Here is a 23910-nt window from a genome sequence, read left to right on the forward strand (position 1 = left end):
GATCCAGCAGCGCACACACTTCGCCCAGTCCCTGGCCAGTCACATCTGGGCTGGCTACCCAGCTGGTGCAATCCGGCAGCAGAGGCATCGGCAGCCCAGCCCTGTTCGTTTCCCTGAGGGACCCGAGTGGGATGGGGGGGCTGGGGCCTGCTGCCCCCACTCTGGGGCCGCCCATGGGATTGCACCAGCTGCGCAGCCAGCCCAGAAGTGACTAGCCAGGGGCTGGGCGCGCGCGCTGGGTCCTCGCAGCAGGCCCGGGCTCGGGGGGTTTGTGAGCACCAGAGCCGCAGCCGCCGAGCTTGGCCAGTGGTTGCTTCCTCCCCCCGCGGCAGTGGGAGCTGCAGCAGTGGCTGCTCCCAAGTCCCGCTGCCCAGATGGGGAGAACAGCCGCTGCCTGGCCCCGCAGGCCACCCCCACTCTCCCTCCAGGTACTGCGCCCGAGTCCTGCCTGCTTGGGGCCAGGCCAGACTCACACTCACCCCAGCCCCGCACTCTCCTGAGTCTCCCGGTCCTCCCTCCAACACTTGCAGAAGGAGGAGGAATCAGGGGTGGGGGATTATTTATTGATTTATTTTGCTCTGCCACCATTTTTTCCCCCTCTGCCCCTGCCCCGCATCCTGATATTTGACCTGGGTGATCTGGTCACCCTAGCTGGAAGGGACCTCAGGAGGTCATCTAGTCCAACCCCCTGCTCAGAGCAGGACCAATTCCCAACTAAATCATCCCAGCCAGGGCTTTGTCAAGCCTGACCTTGAAAACCTCTAAGGAAAGAGATTCCACCACCTCTCTAGGTAACCCATTCCAGTGCTTCACCACCCTCCTAGTGAAAAGTTTTTCCTAATATCCAACCTAAACCTCCCCCACTGCAACTTGAGACCATTACTCCTTGTTCTGTCATCTGATACCACTGAGAATAGTCTAGATCCATCCTCTTTGGAACCTGCTTTTAGGCAGCTGAAAGCAGCTGTCAAATCCCCCCTCATTCTTCTCTTCTGCAGACTAAATAATCCCAGTTCCCTCAGCCACTCCTCATAAGTCATGTGCTCCAGCCCCCTAATCATTTTTGTTGCCCTCCGCTGGACTATTTCTAATTTTTCCACAATTGGATGAATGGTAGGGAGGATTTGGGGAGGCTGCATATCATCGATAATTCTGGGGCTAAGTGCATGCTCCAGTCTTTCCAAGATGACCCCTTTCAGTGGAACAGGCTTTGGAGGCTACTCCAGCCAATAAAATGTTTTAGCATATAGGCAGGATGTTTCCTGCCTAGATTTTTCTTTTTCAGATAATCTCAGTGCCAAGAGAAGCTACGGAGACCATACTGAGAAAAGAGTTCCCTTTAAATGAAGTATCAGGTTAAATATTGTCTATATTTGGATGCTTAGTATACAGTCTCTCTGTTAGTTAAAATTAGAAAACTTAAAAAAAATGGCAGAAATCAACTATATTCTAACTACAATACATACTCTTTACTCTTATTTCTAAGAGAGTTGGTGACTTTTGATGGAGTCATCTATCTTGATGCTATGGGAAAGGAAACAACCACTTATTCCTTCTTGAGTTTTCCAGCCCACACCTTCCCAGAAAACCCTTAAAATTAATCTTTACTGTTGTGCACACATCACATCTGTTTCAGAGCACAAAACTGCTTCATATAGATTCCCAAATACATGGTTGCCACTTCAAATTCCAAAATGTTTTATTTCTCAGTACTCATACTTATCTAATTCTGACAGTCCCTGTCATGATCAGCCACTTTAACATTACTTTTGGCTAGTTAAGACCATCATAATTACCTAAAAGTCAGTTTGCCCTTAATACTGAGGGTTCTTATCCTCTACCTTACTTTTCAAAACATACAATATGACACCTCTTGCCAACTGACTTTAGCAGGAGTTCCATTCTCATATGAAGTACACAGAAGATGTCTATGTCTTTTGTAAAACAAACTTTAGCATAACACTTCGTTTCTGAAAGTAAGTAACTGTTTCTAAAATTAAGTTAATTTTATTAAGTGAGCTTATATATATATATAATTTCTCTTTTGAAACATTGCATATTTTGAGCATGCTTTAAGTGATACTTACCTCCAAAAGATAAGGCTCCATTTGATCCAATGTTTTTCCTAGATGTTTATCTGGATCTAAACCTGCCAAGATATATTAAAATATATTTAACAAATAAAATAAATGAAAATAGTTTAGACATCAAAGTGGACTTTTTTTGTAACATTGTCCTTTGGAAGTCAGTTCCTGTATATTTAAAATCATTTTGATCCTAAAGTAAATGTACTAAGCTGGAATTCTCTCACTTATTCCCTTTGGGCAATCAGTTTCCATGCTTGTAAAAAATAAGGCTCATTTCCTTTGTACTGCGTCAACTGGAAAATGTATTGTTTTACTATATGATTTCATTTCTAAGAAACTTCATCAAGCACAAGGGAATACAAGGGAATATAGATAATTCAGGTTCATAGTAATAAAAAACTACCAGAGTCTGTGCAAGTTTATGTATTTAGATACAGTAGAACATCAGCCTTACAAACACCTCAGGAATGGAGATTGTTCATAACGCTGAAATGTTCGTAACTCTGAACATTATGGATATTCTTTCAAAAGTTTACAACAGAACATTGACTTAATACAGCTTTGAAACTTTACTACAAAGAGGAAAAATGCTGCTTTGTCCTTTTTTCACAGTTTACTTTTAATGCAGTACTGTACTATGTATTTGCCCTTTTTTTTTGGTCTTGGCTCTTCCGTTGCCTGATAGTGCACTTCCAGTTCCAAATGAGGTAAATGGTTGACTAGTCAGTTTGTAACTCTGCTGTTTGTGACAGTGAGGTGCTATAAAAAAAAACTAACTCTATAGTTCCCCCACTATTCAGAGGTGACAAATTTGCCAATGCACCCCTCATATTTTCTTTTACATATGCCTTTGCCTAGCCATATGTATGTGTATCTCTCTCTCTCTCTGACACACGCATACACACAGCATAAAAATGGTTTATACTTGCAGTGTCTCTTAAGTTTGGAAGGTGGGGGCTCCTTTGTTGCTTCATTTCTTTTTGTATCTTTGACTTTTCTTTTAAGTGTTTTTGATGTTTGTGTGTTTCCATTTTTCATTTTGACTGAACAGTTATGTTTTCATTGAGGTGTAAATATTAATGATGAGCTTCTTTTTTGTAAATGTAATCATAGACTCATAGACTCTAGGACTGGAAGGGACCTCGAGAGGTCATCGAGTCCAGTCCCCTGCCCTCATGGCAGGACCAAATACTGTCTAAACCATCCCTAATAGACATTTATCTAACCTACTCTTAAATATCTCCAGAGATGGAGATTCCACAACTTCCCTAGGCAATCTATTCCAGTGTTTAACTACCCTGACAGTTAGGAACTTTTTCCTAATGTCCAACCTAAATCTCCCTTGCTGCAGTTTAAGCCCACTGCTTCTTGTTCTATCATTGGAGGCTAAGGTGAACAAGTTTTCTCCCTCCTCCTGATGACACCCTTTTAGATACCTGAAAACTGCTATCATGTCCCCTCTCAGTCTTCTCTTTTCCAAACTAAACAAACCCAATTCCTTCAGCCTTCCTTCATAGGTCATGTTCTCAAGACCTTTAATCATTCTTGTTGCTCTTCTCTGGACCCTCTCCAGTTTCTCCACATCCAGTCTTTCCAAGATGACCCCTTTCAGTGGAGCAGGCTTAATCATTTAACTGGCTGCCTTTGCTCCTTTGAATCATTTAACTGGCTGCCTTTGCTCCTGCATTAGCTTTTTGCTTTTGTGTTTTGTCAACAGACATATCACTTTAGGCTGTGATGTAGTCAGTTCTTGGGAGCAGAGCACACAACTGGAGCTAGTCAGTATTTGGATGGAAAAATATTCATGTCCAATAGCGCCTCAGAACCTGTTGTGTGAGGTAACTTTTCTCCTTCTCGGTCAATACAAAAAAAAAAAAAAAAAAGATCCCAGTTAGCTCTGAGGAGGCACTATGCTACTGGAAGTGTCATCTTTCAGCTGAAACATTAAAAAAACAGAGGTCCTAACTATTTGAAGTTAATAAAAATCCAGTGGTGATTTTTGAAAGAAGAGGAATGCTGGCAAAATTACCATCTGAATAGTTACATTCTGCCAACCGTACCTAAATTATTCAATATTTTTCACTGGACATAGTATTTACCCTTATTTCCTAGGCTACATTGCTTCTGCCATCAGAGATGGCTGCATTTCAGGAGTGGATGAAGCAATATCTATAGCAGGGGTCAGCAACCTTTCACAAGTAGTGTGCCAAGTTCACTGTAATTTAAGGTTTCGCATGCCAGTAATATATTTTAACATTTGTAGAAGATCTTTCTCTCTGTCTACATTATATAAACTATTGTATTTAAAGTAAATAAGGTTTTTAAAATATTTAAGAAGCTTCATTTAAAATAAAATTAAAATGCAGATCTTATCAATTTAGTGTGATCCTTGTCTGGGGTCCCAGCCACCAGCCCCGCTCAGCCTGCTGCCAGTCTGGGCTCCAGCCGCTGGCCCTGGGGTTCCATTCACTCAGTGGGCTGAGTAGGTGGCTGAGTGGCTCAGTCCACTGCCAGTCGGGGTCGCAGCCGCTGGCCGGCCTGGGTAAGCAGCTCAGTCCACTGCTGGTCTGGGGTCCCAGCCACCAGTCCTGCTCAGCCCGCTGCCGGTCTCAGTGAATGGAACCCCAGGCTGGGACTTCAGACTGGCAACTGGGACCTCAGACCGGCAGCAGACTGAGCTGCTCAGCCCACTGCTGGTCTGAGGTCCCAACCCCGCTCACCCCACTGCCAGTTGAATGAATGGAACCCCAGCCTGACAGCGGGCTGCACAGGGCCAGCAGCTGGACCCCAGACTGGCAGTGGGCTGAGCGGGCTGGTGGCTGGAACCCCAGAAAAGGATCCCAGGCCCTGCTCAGCCCGCTGCTGGCCTGGGCTGAGCGAGGCCGGTGGCCAGGACCCCAGACCAGCAGCGGGCTGAGCCGATCCCGGCCACCGGTCCCCCTTAGCCCACTACCAACCTGGGGTTCTGCTCACCCAAGCCAGTAAGAGGCTGAGCAGGGCCGGCAGCAGGAAGCCCAGACCAGCACCCCGCTGAGTGCAGCCGGCACTCCAGACTGGCAACAGACTGAGCCACTCAACCCACCGCCAGCCCCGCTCAGTCCGCCGCCGGCTGAGTGAATGAAACCCCAGGCCAGCAGCGGGCTGAGCAGCTCAGCCCGCTGCCGCTCTGGGGTTCCGGCCGCCGGCTCCTGCCCAGCCAGGGTCTCAGCCACCGGCCTGCTCAGCCCGCTGCCAGCCTGGGGTTCCCTGGGGGTCCCCAGGCCAGCTGTGGGCGCTGAGTGGGGCTGGCGGCCGGGACCCCGGCTGGCAACGGGGCAACAGCTGGAATCCCAGAGCGGCTGTGGGCTGAGCCACTCAGCCTGCTGATGCGTGCCATCAAAAATCGGTTCACATGCTGTAGGTTGCCGACCTCTGATCTACAGTATAGCTTGTAAAGCACTTTGGGATCCTTCAATAAGAAAGACACTATATAAATGTAAGATATATTAATAATATTAATTAATTATTATTATTATAAAGTTTTTGCTAATTTCAAGTAACTGGCATACATTCACGTTTGTTGATAACGGACTCAGTTTATTTAAAATTCTGTGAAGCTGAAACAATTTAAGTAAGTTAGATTTTAAAACATTAAGGAAGATTTTAAACATTTAATTGAAGCATATTGCAAATTATTTCACAACCTGAGGGAACTGCTTTAAAGATTGCTTAATAGCTAAAATGGAAAAAGTCACTTTTTTTTTCTGTATGTCATTAATAGAGTGAAACTTCATGTTTATATAGATTTGAGAATGTAATCTGCAACTTTGGATAAGACGCTATCCAACTATGACTGTGGCCAATATGAGAATCATTTTAAAATATTTTAATTTTATTTTGGGGGTTCATTCAGTTTAGAAGTGATCCTTTCCAATGAAATCTATATGGGGAGTGGATATAAACTGTAGTTTAACAAAGGTTTTAAGAACCAGATGAATTTACAGTACCTTCAGAACCAGTCACTTGCAAATTGTGATTCTCTAGTGGTATACATTAAATCTAGGAAAGCTCTCATAATCAGTCAAATGCAATTACCAATCCTGTTTCTACTATCAAGGTAATGAACTATCAATATTTATATATAATCATAAATCACAGAACCCAACTTAACTTTAACTATTTGGGTTTTTTTCCCCCTTAAAGAAAGGTATAGATTACTTTAGAGTTTCATAACAATTCAGATTAAAGCAGAAGAATACACTATAGACACTTACTACATATTATTTAATCACATCATACAGATTTTTTCTCAGTGTGACCAGCTCTAAGAAAGCTGGATGGGTGGATAAACCCACAACTAGTCCCAAACTTGGATAACTACACAGAATTAAGAAATTAATTAGGAGGAAGAACCATAATTTGCAGAGCTGACATCTATTTTACTTTACTTTCATGTATCAACGGGAAGCAATTACGATTCAATTAAAATATTCAATTTTATTACTTTACTGACTGACCTTGAAGTTAATGCCTGTTTTATTTAATTGCATCATCTATGAGTAAATGTTAACCCTAGAATGTTATGCCCCATTATTTTCAATGCATTTTTCAACTCCCCAATTGAATTATATCAGTTAATTTATTATCTGCTATCAAGAAAGCAAGTGAGGCTTTATTTCTTTGAGACAATCCAGTATATGATGAGAGAAACATCATGAAAGATTTGATAACGCTGTTTTTAACAGCGCCCAGTAAAATGAATTGTGCACTCATCTCAACTTTTGTGGCCAAGACTTTTATTGTAAAATCAGTATGCGGTAGTACAAATGGTGTAATCACTTTGAGAAGCAATTTCTAGTCCATCTGTAATTCCTGATAAATTCATTGACAAGAACTGAATATCTTCTTGCATTAGTCAGCAAGGACTGCAGAGCAATCTTTTGTTAATATCCACTTTGCACAATGCCACAAGACAACTGCTAGAATTAACTGCAACATTGTAAAAGGATTTATACAGAAATTTACCAAATTTCAATCCTCGCACTGTTGTGCAAAAAAATGCGTAAAATGTACAGATGACCACTAAAAGTCAAGCATTTCAGAAGTGAAAAGTCAGAGTGCATTACATGACTGCAAAATATATTTAAATTGTTCATTTTGTTCACACATACAAGTATACCATAAAGTCTTAAAATTAAATCCACTCTTGTAGATACATTTTATGATATCATTTAAAAAACCCTCAAGGCTCTGTTTTCATAACATGATGTTCACTTAACACAACAGAAAATGTAACAACTCATTATATCTATGAAAACATAGTTTGAAAAAGATCTTCTCTTGTATGCATGTTTTGGAATTTAAGTGACTATATGCTTTTAAATGAAATATTTTAATAGACTAAATCCCAATTTTTTTCCCTTTATTTCAACAAAGAATAGTCCTAAAAGAACATTTTAGCAATTTAAATCTGCAAAGATTGCACTGACCATGCTCAAGCTTCTCTGAGCTCCTAGTGCTGACCAGACTGTGCATGTGTCATCTCCACAGAGCAACTGACCATGCTCATTCTGACTTTCAGTGTATTAACTGCTCTGTGCTGGGCAATGAAAATGAGAGCACTGAGCCTGTATCTTCTGTGCTCTCAATGATGACACCAGGGGTAGGAAGCTCCCTTATTTTAATACAGAGGGAAGGGAAAGGAGTAGATTTGGACTCTATCTGTCAAGATTGGAGCTGGGGAGGGTGGCAAGGGAGTAAAACTGGGACTGGCTGGGGAAGGAGACTGAGACTAAAGCTGGGATTGGGTTGAGGGGAAGTTGGGAATATTTAGACAAGGATACTGGGACTCTAAGGGGGGAGGCTGGAATTGGGAGCCAGTGAGGAAAACAGACCCTTGCCTCATTCAGTGCAGAGGATTGAGTCTCTTAATGAGCAGCTATTCAATATTCTGTTTATCCTAATTGTTCAGTGTGTGACCCTAAGGTTTATATATTGAACCCTACTCTGAAGGCAGAATTATTAATTTACTGAGTTTTTCTATGGTGCTCATCACTATGATATCTGAATAATTCACAAACATCTATTAATTTATTTTCACAAGACCCCTGTGAGGTGAGAGGGTGGCATTATTCCAATTTTAATATGGGGAACTGAGACACTGTAAAGTAAAAAGTATCCAATAATTTTGGATGTCGTATTTGAGAAACCTATGATCCGTTTTTTCAGAGTACTTACAATTAGATAGTACTTTATAAGTTCAGCTAGCCCTCTTTGACTTCAGTTGCAGTTAAGTGCTTAGAACTTTTGCAAATCAGACACCAGGCTCAAAGAAACCAAGGAACACTCCATTAGTGACTCCCTGTAAAGAATCAGGTTTAACAGACCTGCCGAGCATCACACAGGAACTCCGTGGCAGAGGCAGAGAGTGCATCCAGTTCTCCAAAGCAGCATTAAATTACTTTAACCATGAAAATGTTCTCTCTCTTTCAGCAGTTCTCTGCCTTAGTCACTACACACATTCCAATTTCTGCAACAAATGAGCCAAGTGGTCAATAGAACACAAAACCCTCATTCATCCTTAGAGCAAGTCCACCCTGTGCTCTGAATGAGGCAATGGGACTGTGGAAAAAACAGTATGTGATCATGTAATTAAAGTCTATACCAGAGATTGGCAACGTTTGGCACATGGCCTGCCAGGGTAAGCCCCCTGGCGGGCCGGGCCAGTTTGTTTACCTGCTAAGTCCACAGGTTTGGTCGATCGCAGCTCCCACTGGCCATGGTTCGCCGCTCCAAGCCAATGGGGCTGCAGGAAGCCGCAGACAGCACAAGACTTTAATGTGGGTATAACGAGGGATGTGATGTGGCAAGTAAACAAACTGGCCCGGCCCGGCCCCCCACATTAAAAAAAAATCTTACAATTGTTTTACAGAGAAGTTCTAGCATCTCTATACTTTGAAGCAGGAAATTAAAATTTGGCAGGGGTAAGGGGAGTAGATGTTACCCAACTGTTGAGGATATTCCTTTTACTATCCCTATGAAAACCCACCCAAATTATAAACCTGTGAAAAATCACAGTTTGCACATGCTTAGCAGAGACTTGTTAAGAGATTGGCAGATAAATTCGTTGAAGATACAAACTGCTCAGAGGTGCTCCATCCTCTCACAGACTGGACTGCCAACTGCACTGCGCATGCACAGTCTTCATAGAGCGACTGAACATGCTCCAGCCTAGTATTGCTGGGGGCTGAGAGCAAGACTTTCCCTACAATTCCTCCTTCAAGCAGCCTGCAGTTGTTGAGGTGCTAGGCACCAGAACTGGGACGAGGGAGACTGTATGTGTATCAGTTGCCTTTGTTTTACCCATCTCTGCCTAAGAGTTGTCAATGTATATAGTAAAATATCTACAGACAGACAGTGTGTACCAGGAAGTCTCTGGTTACCAGTCTCCAGAACACAGCTCAATACTTGTCTCTCTATTAACATAGGCCAATAATTCCAAAAATAGGAACCAAAAGTCAGGCTACTAAATCTATATTTAAGCACCTAAAATAAGTGAGCTGATTTTCCCAGGTGCTGAGCACACAGTCACTCTCATTGAGGCACAAATGGTCAACTACAAAACCCAAGGCGTGGAATGAAATGAAATGAAGTCTACAAACTTTTTGGTATAAGGTTTCTTGGCTACTCTCCTCCATTAACCTTTCCATCTCCACATCTACAACTGCTACCTCAAGTGCCTCTCCTCCAACTTCATCCCAGATCCCTTGTAGTACTGCCTCTGCCCCCTTCAGTCCACTAAAACTTCTCTCGCTAACAGCATGAAGGCTAAATCCAGGACCTCGCTTCCTTCATATTCTAACTTCTCTGCTGCTTTTCATTATCTCCATTATTCTCTCCTTCACAACCTTTGTTTACCCGAGCTTTTGTGACTCTAATGTCTCCTTTTCCATTTCAAACTTCTCTGATCATTATTTTTAGCATCCCTTTCTCATTCTCTGCTCCATCCGTAGCCCCTTTCTCCCATGTCATCCTTTCCTTGGATGATCTCATCTGTTCATTTGGTTTCAACTACCATCTCTGTGGTGATGACTCAAAAATCTACCTTTCTATCCCTTGCCTGTCTCCTTCCATTCAACCTGCCTTTTGGACATCTCAGGCTCCCTCTCAGACATCTTATGTCACCCCGTCTCTTTGAATCAAGTTTCTCCTTTCCTTCAAGGCCCTTCACAACTTGTCTTTCCCCACTTACCAACTCTTTTTCTCATCACATCATCATCCTTGAATCCCTTGTTAGCTTTGACTGTGTTTTTGCCTCCTGCTCCCACAGCCACCTTTTCATTTTCCATGCTGAGCCCTATGTATGGAATGGGAATGTCTGTAATAGGGTAAAATGGCTCCTGGTGCCTCAAGAGCCATGACCCCTCTGATAGTACAGGACAAACAAGTGACAGAGAGCTTTCTTTCTGTTTTGTTGTTGTTAAATAATGTGAGTTGTATGGCTACCTGAATTCAGCACACAAATGCATTAAGGAAACACGTCTGAAGCAAAAAGGTCAAATACATTTACATTCCATAGGGTATGAGCAGATTATGGAAGATTTGCTCAAAAATGTAATTACTATAGTATGTGCTGGTTAGGAAACAAACAAAGTTTTTAAGGAGAGGAAAAAAAGGAGTAACATGATAGCCATTCCTAAAGTGCATGCCAGGCATCCACTTGATTTACCAACTGTGTCAACAGTACAACGAATACAATCATAAAAACGAGTTTCAAGCCTTCAGATTTGTGTGTAAGAAAATCATTTAGGCTAACTTTGTTGAAGAAGGGTCTTTTTAACAGATGTTTAAAGGCCATGTTTGAGAATGTCTTATCTTATTTCCAAGAGAATAGTTAATCATTAAAATCTTGTACTTGGTGATACATAAGAAAATTATTTTCCATTTTATCTTCTATTTAGAATTATGATAAATGAAAGCAGTATTTTTCCCATTAGTAAAAACAAACAATATTGAAAGTAAAGGCTGTAAATGTTGTCATAAACTCTATTAAAGCTCTAGTGGCTACCTCAGAAAAAGCAATGGAAAAACAACTTAAAATAAGCGTAACTGGCTAAGAAAGAATATCCTGTTCTTTAGTTTTAACCTAATGTGAAAAAGTGCTTGTATTTACAGTGGAGTCTGGAGGACTATGAAGGGATCTAATATTGATTTTTTTTTATCTGTTTCACTTCTCCTCCTCTTTCCTTTTGTTTGTTAACACTCACTTGTCAAATAATCATGTCTTTAAATTGTCTGGGAAAATCAGATAGCAAATTTTTAAGAGAAGAGACGGTTTTCCACTGTGTTCTGACAGCACCTAGCAGGAAGCCCCACCCCTCAATCCTGATTCAGGGAACAGATATTCAAAACTACTCAGAAATGACAACTTGAGCACAATTTTTAAAAGAACCCCATTGCCATTTAACTGAATGAGGCAGATTTTCAAAAACAGTTCAACAGCCAGAAGCTCCCACTTATGTACCTAAATGGGAGCTATTGAGTGCTTTGGGTAAAAATCCTAGTTCCTCCAAAGTTAATGGGAGTTTTGCCATTGACTTCAATGGGGCCAGGATTGCCTTTCGTGCAATACTGCAATGGAAATAAATAATCAATATTCTCTGCTTCCATTATTCCCAAACAAATAAATAAGAGTTGCAATATATTTTCTTTTATAAGGTCTAATAAAAGGGCTAGGATTTAGAAATATTATTTACCATGGGAAGCTAAGAGACCTGCCTTCTTAGCTGAATGCTTCTCTTATTTGACCTAACGATTACAATTTATTATTCAGAGGTTTAATCTTACAATGGATAATTATTATACTGTAAGAGAACAGGAAGGAACTGCAATGTATAAATTGACTGAAGTAATACATATTAATCTCATAAAAGCTAGAAATTTTGGCTTTGGAATTCTGATTTGGATGAAAATATTGAATAAGAAATTTTTTCTTGGATCCTCAAGCAAATAACCTGTACTAGTCCTTAATAAAATGTATTGAAGATTAATAGACTTTCAGAAGATTATTGTTAAAATATTGGGAAAAGCTAACAGCTCTGAAGTTAAGTCAATTTAACTGTAAATAAGACATTAAAATAATTCAAATGATATAGACAAAACTCAAATTTAACATTTCATTATTTAATATATCATTGTAGCTGGGGGTTACAGATAACGTTTGACTCGGGTCATATAAACTAGTCTACTGTAATCAGACTAAATATAAATGTTATCTTCATATTATCCTTGATGGTGAGAAATCATTATAGATCATACTGGGAGGTGGGGGGAATCCCCGAAGATGTACTCTCCCTACTGCTCTGGAGTGGAATAAACTATCACAGGTACATCTAATATGCTGCCCAATGTGCCGGCATAACTAATTTAGTTTAAGACCTGTTGCAGATGGGATCTTAAGTTAACTTGAGAAATCATATTATATGCACAAACAGGGAATCATTTAGGTACAGATTCTGACACAGTTACTCAAGCTGAATAGTACTTTTGTCATAACTTTCCTACTCAGATCTGAACCTTAGAGTTCAGAACATGAGAAGCTAGCATGAAACCTCCAAACTTAATTACCAGTTTGGATCTGATATCGCTGCCACCAGCCAGAAGATTCCAGTGTCTGCTCACTCTGGTCTCCCCAAAACCTTTCCTGGGGGACCCCAAGACTCAGATTCCTTGAGTCTCACAACAAAGGGGAATAAACCATTTCCCTTCCCCCTCCTCCCCTCCAGGTGTTCCCTCCCTGGGTTCCTGGAGAGATATACAGATTCAAGCTCCGTGAATCTAAACAAAGGGATTCCACCCTCCCCCCCATTCTCTATTCCTGTTAAGTACAGACTCAATTCCCTCGAGCCTCAACAAGGGGGGGGGGAAACAGGTCTTCAAAGCAAAACTTTATATAAAAAGAAAGAAAAAGACATAAAAATGGTCTCTGTATCAAGGTGACAATATACAGGGTCAATTGCTTAAAAGAAAAAATGAATAAACAGCCTTATCCAAAAAGAATACAATTTAACACATTCCAGCAACTACACACAAGTTAATACAAAAAAACAATCTAAAGCTATTGTCTTACTATCCTTGTACTTACAACTTGGAAACAGAAGATTAGAAAGCCTGGAGATAGAGAGAGCACTCTCAGAGCCAAGAGGGTCACCGAACCAAGACAAAGAAGAAAAGAACTTACACCCAAACTTCCCTCCACCCAGTTTTGAAAGTATTTTGTCTCCTGATTGGTCCTCTGGTCAGGTGTTTCAGGTCACTATTTGTTAACCCTTTTATAGGTGAAAGAGACATTAACCCTTAGCTAGCTGTTTATGACAACTTTAACCCACAAATGACCTAACTGAAGTCTAGTGTGAGTGAGGGGATCAAAATCAGGCCTTTCATGATTATGCTGACCCTTTATTATGCTCTGTTTCATCTGCTTCCTTTGGACAATTGACAATTGATATAGCAGGATCTTGTGGTAAAGGAACCGATATGACAGGGGTAGACAACCTATGGCACGCATGCCGAAGGCGGCACACGAGCTGATTTTCAATGGCACTCACACTGCCTGGAGCTTGGCCACCGGTCCAGGGAGACCTGCGTTTTAATTTAATTTTAAATGTTTAATTCTTAAACATTTTAAAAACCTTATTTACTTTACATACAACAATAGTTTAGTTATATATTATAGACTTATAAAAAGAGACTTTCTAAAAACATTAAAATGTATTATTGGCACGCAAAACCTGAGATTAGTGTGAATAAATAAAGACTCGGCACAGCACTTCTGAAAGGTTGCCGACCCCTGCTATATGATAGAGGCAGCTATTACCAGCGATTTTTCTGCTAATACTGGCTAACCTGTATCATTTAAATTTGCTAAAGTGGAAATACTTTAGGGAAAAACTCATCACAGTTACTGTTTTGTAGACAGCCCTGGGCACCACAAGGAGGGTGCTAGAGATAAATTTGTTTAAACAATTTTCTGCTGTTCCTAGTCAAATCTGCTCAGAGTTATTGGATGTTTATCTCCTATTATTGGCACCTCTGAAACATACTCACTTTAAGTTTTGGCCTTGGGACAAACCGAAACTGACTAACATATAACAGAAGGGACATGAAAATACATCATGTACGGTGCTGGTAACAGTGTTCCTGTTACACATAAGTGAAAGTACTTGGTCTCCCATCATTTGGAGCAGCACACTATTCCAAGATGGAAAACTCCTGCAGCTGACAAGGCTAACTATTTGTAAAGGTGGATTAATGCTCATTTACTTGTATAATTATGTGCTGTCCACATAAACCCTAAAAAGCCTTTTACCTTTCCAAAATTAGCACCAAGTTAATGGAAAACAGGACACGGGAGGGTGTGTGGGCATGCCAACGCTGATGAATGTCAAGCTCAAGTTACCTGACTTGCTTGTTGTTTTAACATCTGTACAGTATACCATCTAATGCATCACCTCTCAGACTTTAAAATCTGTTATTTTAAATACATTCATAGCAATTTGGCTTAAAAGTGCCTTTGATTATTAAGCTAAAAGGCAAGTAGGTAACCTGTATCTTTAGCTTCTTTGCCACCTGATATGTTAAACAGCCTTCATAACTTAAACTTACTTTAATAAAGCATGCAATTATTAAAGCATTGCAGAATGGCCCCAAAGTATGCAGGCTCCATTAAATTTGCTTATATCTAATTATGACTGCCTGAGGCAGGTGAGAAATTGAGTCTGATAAGATCTTTCTTTTTACCTTAACAAAAAAAAGAAAAGCAGCAGTGATTTTCTATCTAATTACTATCTACAACTATTTACGGTATTTGCTCTTCAAATGAACACTCCACAAAGCATTCTTTGTGCACTAACCAGTCAATTCTAACTTTTTAAAAGCATCTGAGATACAAAAGACAAGTTTATCTTGCTTCAGGGATGATACAGGTCACCAGCGATGTCACCCCTGCAGTCACTTTCTGAATCACTTACCACTTTTTAAATGGATATTGGTTTATGAACTAAAAGTTATTTTGGTTCTAAACAATTTGTAAGAAGCACTGAATTGTCATACAGTTTAAGAGAGCTGCTTATGAGCAAAGCAAATGAAACAAAAGTTCAGTTGGTGACATACAATTACTTAGTTCTGAAAAAGCATATTAGCTAATCTTATTCTTTCGTCTCACTAAGATAAGTGCTGTAAAAATACAAGCAACATCCCTTCTCTGTTTGCTGTACATGAGCTGGAAACTTTCTTTCTTTTAAATAAAAGATCTTGAGCTTTTTTTCTTTATTTAAGGACAGGGAGGAAGTGAGGCAGTTAATTCCTATATATTGTACCCAATCACTCCCACCAGAGGAGAAAATGCTATTAAAAATGAGATCATCTCATGTAAACCTAGAGTGAATGACAAAGTTTTGTGTTTCTAGTCATTTTAATAATGCTAGCAGCACTGAAAGATCCACTGAGAACAATGAAATGAGACCATACTAGTAAGTGCTGTAAAACTAAAGTGTTCTGACAAAGGAAACCCAGCTGGAGCTGAAAGGACTTCAACAAAATAAATAAATAAATAAATAAAATTAAACCAAAAAAAAGTGATTGTCGTTTCAAACCAGGCTATGAATAAACAACTAAAGTTACTCTACATAACTCTTAAACAATATTACACCACAATATTACCCCTTTGTTTTTTAAAAAAAGGTATTTAAAGAAGTAGAAAAAGGCATTAGACACAATGTGAAAGTGTCACATATGTGCTGAATGTAAGACTTGTCACACTCCAAGGTTATATGACACAATTTATCAGATATATATTTTTATCCACCCATGTAGAACTGACTCTTTTCTATTATACTAGCCATTCTTAGGTCTAATGACCCATAAAACCCTAGTGACCCCAAAAGAAAAAGGAGGTTTTGTCACTTTTATTCTTAAACCCTAATCTGATACTTTTACATTAAAAACTGCTTCGAGTCCTATAATTTGGAAATGATGTAGTGTGCCATTAATAAGGTTCTCATCTGCTTCTGTATGGTTACAGAACATGTGCCACTCAATAAAGCTTTCTTTAATAGTCCACTAGGGTACATCTTTTGTCTTTGCAAACAGTCAGATCATCTTTTGTAATGGCTTGCTTCAATATAAAAGTCACGCTCTAAACCATTGCCAATGAAAGTCAAAAGATATGTTGATTCTGAACTCTGATTTACTCAAACAACTAAACTATAACTGTCATTCTTTCAAAAATATCAGAGACACACCACCTAGTGTGTGCTATCAGCTTCACAAATTTAAAGACTGCTGTTATACAAGTTCTTTAAGTCCCAATATAAATGTTGGATGTTAATTTGTTAATTCTTTGTTAAATCCTTCTGAACCCATCTCTAGCCATCAGTTTGTATTCCCTATGAATGACAGTACTGTGGACCATTGTATTATATATGTATGTATACTGGGAGGGGGAAATAACAACTGAAGGAATTCAATGACTAAGCTACAAAAATCTATTGTGTATATTATGTATTATTTATAGGTTCCATTAATTGTTCAGACATACTGTCATATTCTGGCAATACTCATTTTAAAAATCTATCCTTCTTCACCTCTTCATATTACTGTTTCTCACTTAAATTACAAAATAGAGTTTTTGTTTTCTTTTTCCTTTTGAAGTTGCTCATTAATAAATTAAGTTTACCAAAGTGTTAACATACAGCATTGTTCATAATCTGGATACCTACCAAAAGCTGCTACTTTTATGATGATGGCTTGAATGTTAGAGGATATCATTTCTTTGAGCAAAGCTTCCTGGTTTCGACGCCAAAGGTAAGCTAAAGGCTGCAGATTAAGCCTCTTACACCTTTTTGAAAGAAAAATAAAGACAAATCATTGGCTGAATTTGAAATATTATGCTCTTTTACAAGGAAAAATGTGTTCAACAATAAACGTAACATTTCTTGGGTGTCCTACTATTAAACGTGTATGTTTTCTAAACCTTTAATATTTTATCATAATGAATGTATTAAAAACATGTTATCTTTTGCAGAGTACAATGTGCACGCATACTGCATGAAAAAAGAAAACTAAACAACCTGATTCTGATTTTAATTGTACCTGCTAACACTGAAAGTGATGATTGACTTCAATGTAAAGGTCAACAATGAGCTTTCCTGAAAAAACCCCACCCTCGGTTTTTAAAAACTTGGCGTAACTGTTCTATAGCTTCTTTTGCAATTACTATTACATATTTTCTGGGAGTTGGGCTATATTCTGCTAGATTAAGGTGTATAACTAGCAACATTCTATTGCTTTTCTCTGTAATTTTCAGCAACCTGTATATAAAGTATTGGTGAGGGCAAAACGAATGAAACAGCCTCTAAAGTGTTCATATATAGAGCAGTCATTTTTGGTTGATAGTTGTTTTGGAGTGGATTTGAAATTCTTTAATTATTTTGGCCTGAATAGGTTCTCTCTTTTTTTAAATAGTTAAACACCATTGATAAACACCAACATTTAGAGGCCCAAAGTTAAGTTAATAAATGCATATTCTTCCCCTCCTATAGGTACCTAAATATGGAATTAGAACCCATTCTGAAGATCTAGGCCTCAATGCAAAGTAAATTGCTCAAATGTTTTCACTGGATTTTCCAAAACATGGAATAGGTAAAATGAAACAGTCATCCTACTGATATGCCTAACTATAAAGTGTGAAAATGTAAAATAAAGGAACAAACATCCTTTTGAACCTACATCATGGGAAAGTTTCAAACTATAATCTACTAAAAAATATTTATTGTACATTTTCTACAAGATGAACTCTGATTGCCCCAAACTGATTCTCACTTTAGAAGATAATCTTCACTCTTAATTTTTTCGGGGTGTTCATTGATTATTAAGGACAATAACGCGCTGTTTAAGTGATTTAAAGCTTTTAGAGCAATAATATTAACATATGTATGCATATGGTATTGCAGTTTGTTTAGAGGGGTTAGCAAGCAATTATTTAATGATCTAATTTAACTGACACAGATAAAGAGTGGGGTACAGGATTTTTAATTTTAAAATGTTGTGGGCTTCACAAATAGGTTATTATTATTATGTACTGGACAGATAAGGATTCTGATATTCCCAGATTGAATGTGGAGTCAGAATTCTATAGTGTTTTTCTTCGAATTTCTTTAGCTTTTAAAATTTCCTTAAATTATCTTATGACAGGGGAAAATACTCTTTAGTTTGTATAAGTCAAGCATTCACACTGAGTACTTACGCATAGACTTAGGTAACCTAAACTCCCAGTTCCTCCTTCAAGAGGAGGGAAAATTGGATGATCTTCATGAAGTCTGTATTATTAATAAATAGTGATTTTTATAGGAATGTAACGCAGTTCTTATTTTTCTCAGGTTTGCAAAAAAAAAAAGTCTCTCTAGAACTTTTTTTAAACCATCCTACTTGTGAGTTAGTCATGAAACCACTAGAATTGTATTTAAATTCATAAAAATAAAAAGAGGCCCCTAGCCAAGGCTCTAGGCATACCTGCCATTAATTACAAAAACAAAAATTTAAACAACCTGAGGAGCACAGAATCAACTTTACCACCCATATATCTGATTCCCCTGAAAAGTCTACCTCTGCAGAAGCTTATAACAAATAGATGCACCTTGCAGTGTGCCCCAAAGGCCAACATACCCAACATATTTCAGACTAGTAAAGAAGCTTGCTCCAAAGCTGAGGGCCCTGCAATGGGAAGGCCCTCTCACCAACCAACTTTTTTTTAAATTAAGGGAGATTCAAGTACTTTCACTGAGCGCTTCAGCAACTGTGGTAGTATGGTCTGAGAAGAGGTGGACTCTCAGGTAGAAAAGTACCACATCATTTAGGGCTTAATAAATCAAAACTAACACCTTAAATTCAATATGGAACCCGCTATATAGCCATGCACATTATGCAGCACTGGTGACTCATGCTGCCACCTCAGAGCACTGCTTAATACATGCATTCTGCCCTAGCTTAAATTTATGGTTTGACCTAAAGTATATCCTCATGTAAAGATTATTGCAGTAATCCAGTCTTTAGGCGGCAAAGGCACAGATCATAATAGCTAGGTCCTCACCCAAAAGAAATGGTTGCAGTCTCCTGGTCAGACTCCAATGGTAAAAAGCTTCCCGGATGCTGTTTCTGTATCATCATCCAACAGCGTTCGGGGAGCTAGCACAACCCATAGATTGAGAACCCATGTAATATATGGCAACAACACACCTCCTTCACTGAACAATCAATCTGGATATCTCATTCAAATGCTTCCCCCAGTCTTCCTGAATCACGTCATTCTTATCCCATCTGAGCTTCACCCAACCAGTTCTCATGCATACTAAGTCTACCTCAGACTGGCTGGATCATGAATAACTGCACTGAGTGCCATCAGCATACTGAAAACACGGTGAGTATCAAATAGTGTTTTCTTGTATATAGGACACATCACAGCTTCTCTAAGAGAACATAGCAGCCTTCCCTTCCTAATAGAGGCACTGACAATCACAACTAGCCCACTAGTATTCATCACCTATGATGACATAGATGCATAGGACAAGCTGTGCGACTAAAATGATTATACTAACTGCACTTTAGCATGTCAATGATTTTTCATTAGCATAAATTTACCCAGGGAAGAGCTAGCATTTGATTTCTCTGCCACCATGGAGGGAGACATTTTGACCTAAATCCTACCCCTCACTTCACCTGAAACTCTGAGCCTCACGTTAAGGTTTACACTCTTCTCCTTCCAAAGCTCCAAGAGTTGTATTTGCAAATAGACTTTCTAAAAGCCCAACAAAAAGTCTTGTGTATGTTGCTAGGGTGTGTATATTTGCAAGTGTATCTTTGTACATTCAATCTCTGTTGAAACTCCCAGAAGATGGAGTATGGTACACTCACATTAAAAGAATCTTCCCACTATGAATGAGAAATGCAAGGTGCTGCTTAATGATTTTTTTTTAAATTATTATTAAACAAACTTCTTCTGTGACAAACTTTGGTAAGTTTTGGCTTGTCTTCAAGAGGAAGTAATGGGAGTACAGACAATATCAGGTGTCTCATCTATTTTATTAATTGAAAAGCTATGGTGCTTTTTCTATTAACTCCTGATCATATTTCAGGAGATGCTAGATTCAGCTGGTTTGGGGGAAAGTATGATGAATCAGTGGATGAGCTTTGTATGTTCTACAATATAGCTTTGTTTTCAGATTCTTGTGGTTCAAAGTTATATTTATTATGGTTCCCGTCATTTTTATTTTCTGTCCTTAATGGAAATTTTAGTTGAAAAATGTCAACTGGTGACCACCAGATTATTTTGTCAAGTATCAGAGGGTAGCCGTGTTAGCTGGATCTGTAAAAGCAGCAAAGAATCCTGTGGCATCTTATAGACTAACAGACGTTTTGGAGCATGTCATGCATCTGAGGAAGTGGGTATTCACCCACGAAAGCTCATGCTCCAAAACGTCTGTTAGTCTATAAGGTGCCACAGGATTCTTTGCTGCTTTTACAGATTATTTTGGTAAATTCTAGATTTTGGAATTGAGCTGTGAACCTATTGTTCCCTTGGCCTACTGGATCCTCCAGCTGAAACTGAGAAAAGTCAGTGGAAGTAAATGGCCTAATACCTCTTCCATTATATCAATGCCAAAACTCTCAATAATGTCAATGGATCCAGGATTAAACAGAAAGAAGCCTGTAGAACAGAGGTGGGCAAACTACAGCCTGCGGGACTGTCCTGCCCAGCCCCCGAGCTCGTGGCCCGGATCCAGCCGGGCGACGCAACTGTAGCACCTCCTGCCACTGGTGCTCCAGGCAGCACGGTAGGGGGGCAAAGAGCAGTGGGGGGGGTTGGATAGAGGGCAGGGGAGTTCGGGGGAGGCCAGGGGTGTGGATAGGGGTAGGGGCAGTCGGGGGGGGAACAGGGGGTTGAATTGGGGCAAGAGTCCCGGGGGGCAATCAGGAAGGGGAGGGTTGGATGGGGTAGCAGGGGGCAGTCAGGGGCAAGGGGTCAGGGAGAAGGGGTGGTTGGATGGGGCAGGGGTCCCGGGGAGGCCATCAGGTATGAGAGGAGGGGTTTGATGGGGCAGCAGGGATCCGGGGGTGGTCAGGGGACATGGAGTGGGGGGCGAGGGTGGATGGGGCAGGGGTCCCGGGGGGGGTCATGAGGGAACAGGGGGGGTTGGATGGGGCAGGAATCCTGCGGGGGGCAGATAGGAGGTCGGGGCCGGGCCATGACCCCCTCCCCTAACCAGCCCTCCATAAAATTTATGAAACCTGATTCGGTCCTCAGGCTAAAAAGTTTGCCTGCCCCTGCTGCAGAATCCATCAAATCCATCTACTATAATTTCACTACTGGTATACATGGAAGATATACATACAAAGAGAAAAGCACAGTGCTTTCAGTTAGTTTTATGAATCAGGTATCTTAGAAAATGGAATAAAAGCACCTGTTTCTGTTCTATACTACAGACTTTTCGTTGGTTTTGTTCACATCACTGACAAAAAATATCTTTTTCAAGTTTATAAGTAACTTCTCAAGAATATTTTCTTACACGTCTTCCACTCGAACTCGTTGATAGTCAGAAAGAATGGCTCCTACAGAGACACCTTCCACTCCTTCCTTGTCCTTTGGAGGAGGAAAAAAGGGAATAGTAGTGTTACAGATATGTTAATGCACATTCTCATCGGCAGACTGGAGATTCAGAAATACATAGTACTTCACTGTGAAAACCAACCAGAAAGGATGGATCCATTTCTCAGTACCTAGTATCAAAAAAAAAAATGAGTAGTCTGCAAGGCTGATCCGGTCCGTGGATACTACTCCAACCTCAGATGGAGCAGTACTCTGCTACCTTAGTACCACTACTCTACAAAGGAAACGTCCAGTGTATCTGCAAAGCATCAGACCCTACCCTGCTCCCTGTTCCTAAAATTCCTACCACCATTCAGTGTAGCCTCTCTGGGTCCATTATGCCTGGTACCCTCCATTCCAACAGGGGAAAGACAGGATTTGCCATTTTGCCCAAGAGCACAAATAAAGGCTTTTTATGTTCCTCCCTCCTATAATCTATACTGGGATGTTTTGCACCACAGAGAAAGTCTCTGAAGATTCCTAATGATTTTTCTCTACTTTAAATTCTTTGCTCTTCTCCCATACAAGGTCCCATGCCACAACAATGAACCCAGAAAAAACTTTACAGGCAGTTACTACTTTTCCTTAAAACAAGTCTCTGTCACCCTAAGGAAAATCATTCCATCAACAAACAAATCTTATCAAGATACAGTGGTCATCATTAAACAGCATTTTGCCAACGTTTATGACAGAGTGGAGTGTGAGATTATGATGTTTTTCCCATACACAGAACAGTAGATATCTGTGGTAACTGTGAGCAACTGTTGACTTTGATAGCTTCTGTTATAAAACAGATTTTCTGGGTTGTTTTCCCATATGATCATTGTTTCTGTTTTTAATTACTTAAGCTGATATTCTTTTTTTTGAAAATATAGTAGAAATATTACATTTCAAAATGAATGTACTTATTAAATGATTCATGGGAAGCATCTGTTTTTTCTTTTTTTATCTTGAGTTCAAATCAGAACCAATTTACTGGAACAGAAGTATCATTCTTTTTCCTAAATTTTCACCCAATAAAACTCACTTGAGCTGAATTAGTTTTCCTGCCATGGCTGATCATGGTTTTAAGGTGTATTTTCTCCTCAAAGGTTCCTCTGTCTTGTACCAGTCCTGTGAAGTTTGCAGCAAAATTTCCTCACAAAACTTTCATCTATATACCTATCCATATATGTATCTCAGAATGAAATTGGTCTTTTTTGTCATGACATTCAATTGAAAACTCATAGTCAGTTCCTTATCAGTATTACCCTCCAAGTCACTTGCTTCATAACTATTTTTAGATAACAATTCCCTGTTTTATCCCTGTGCTGCATTACCCTTTCCTTAGTGTATTATTTTATATTTTTTTACATTAATTCTCATCTCATACCAGTCCAACCAAATTCCCAAGTTGTTCATATCCAACTGTATTTTTGATAGAAAATCCTCTCTATTTGTCATAACTCCTAGCTGTACCATCTGCAAATTTGATCACTGTTGAATTTACATTCTCCTTCAGGTCATTAATGAATGTTGAATAATACTGATCTCAATACCAAGCTCTATATGGGATTTCACTTGATGTCTCTGCACATTCTGAAGTAATACTATTGATAATAAGTTATGATATCTTATCTGTCAGCAGTTCATTATCCATTGATATTATTATCCAGACAATACTCCTCCTGCTTCTCTTTGAGATTTCTGTACAATATTAAGTGAAAGGACGTTTAAAAATACAGATAAATTACATCCATTGCACTTCCCTTGCCCACCCAGTCTGTTGTTATATTTAAAAAGAAAAAGAAAAAGAGTAATCAAGCTAAGATAAAGCTAAGCAGAATTGTCTCTGACTAGAATTCTTTTCAAACTTTTCCATGGAGCCTTGTTGGGTCTATTTAACGAGTATACTATACATTTGAAAGCATTTCTCAAGTATTTCTTTGTTCTGTTTGTCTTTGATATGTGAGATACTTGTACTGCTCTTAGTAATACTAGTAGCACTTATATATAGGGTTGCCAGGCGTCCAGTTTTGGACCAGAATGCCCAGTCGAAAAGGAACCCTGGTGGCTCCAGTCAGCACTGCTGACCAGGCCATAAAAAGTACGGTCAGCGGCGCAGTGGGAGCTGGGGCTAAGGCAAACTCCCTGCCCTAGCGCTGT

At 39.7% G+C, this 23910-nt stretch overlaps 1 protein-coding gene across 7 annotated transcripts in view; it reads right to left on the reverse strand.

Moving 5' to 3' along the window:
- The window catches only part of DPH6 (diphthamine biosynthesis 6), a 382018-nt gene that overhangs the window by 259065 nt on the left and 99043 nt on the right, over positions 1-23910 (reverse strand). For all 7 annotated transcript variants that reach the window (XM_030559373.1, XM_030559372.1, XM_030559370.1 and 4 more), the window contains exons 4-6: positions 21686-21759; positions 16844-16962; positions 2088-2149 (exon numbers count right to left, since the gene is read on the reverse strand). In XM_030559373.1, the coding sequence (XP_030415233.1) occupies positions 2088-2149; positions 16844-16962; positions 21686-21759 (255 nt within the window). The remainder of the gene's footprint in view (positions 1-2087; positions 2150-16843; positions 16963-21685; positions 21760-23910) is intronic.

Source organism: Gopherus evgoodei, chromosome 4 (assembly GCF_007399415.2).
Source record: "Gopherus evgoodei ecotype Sinaloan lineage chromosome 4, rGopEvg1_v1.p, whole genome shotgun sequence".
In the NCBI taxonomy this organism is placed as follows: domain Eukaryota; kingdom Metazoa; phylum Chordata; order Testudines; family Testudinidae; genus Gopherus; species Gopherus evgoodei.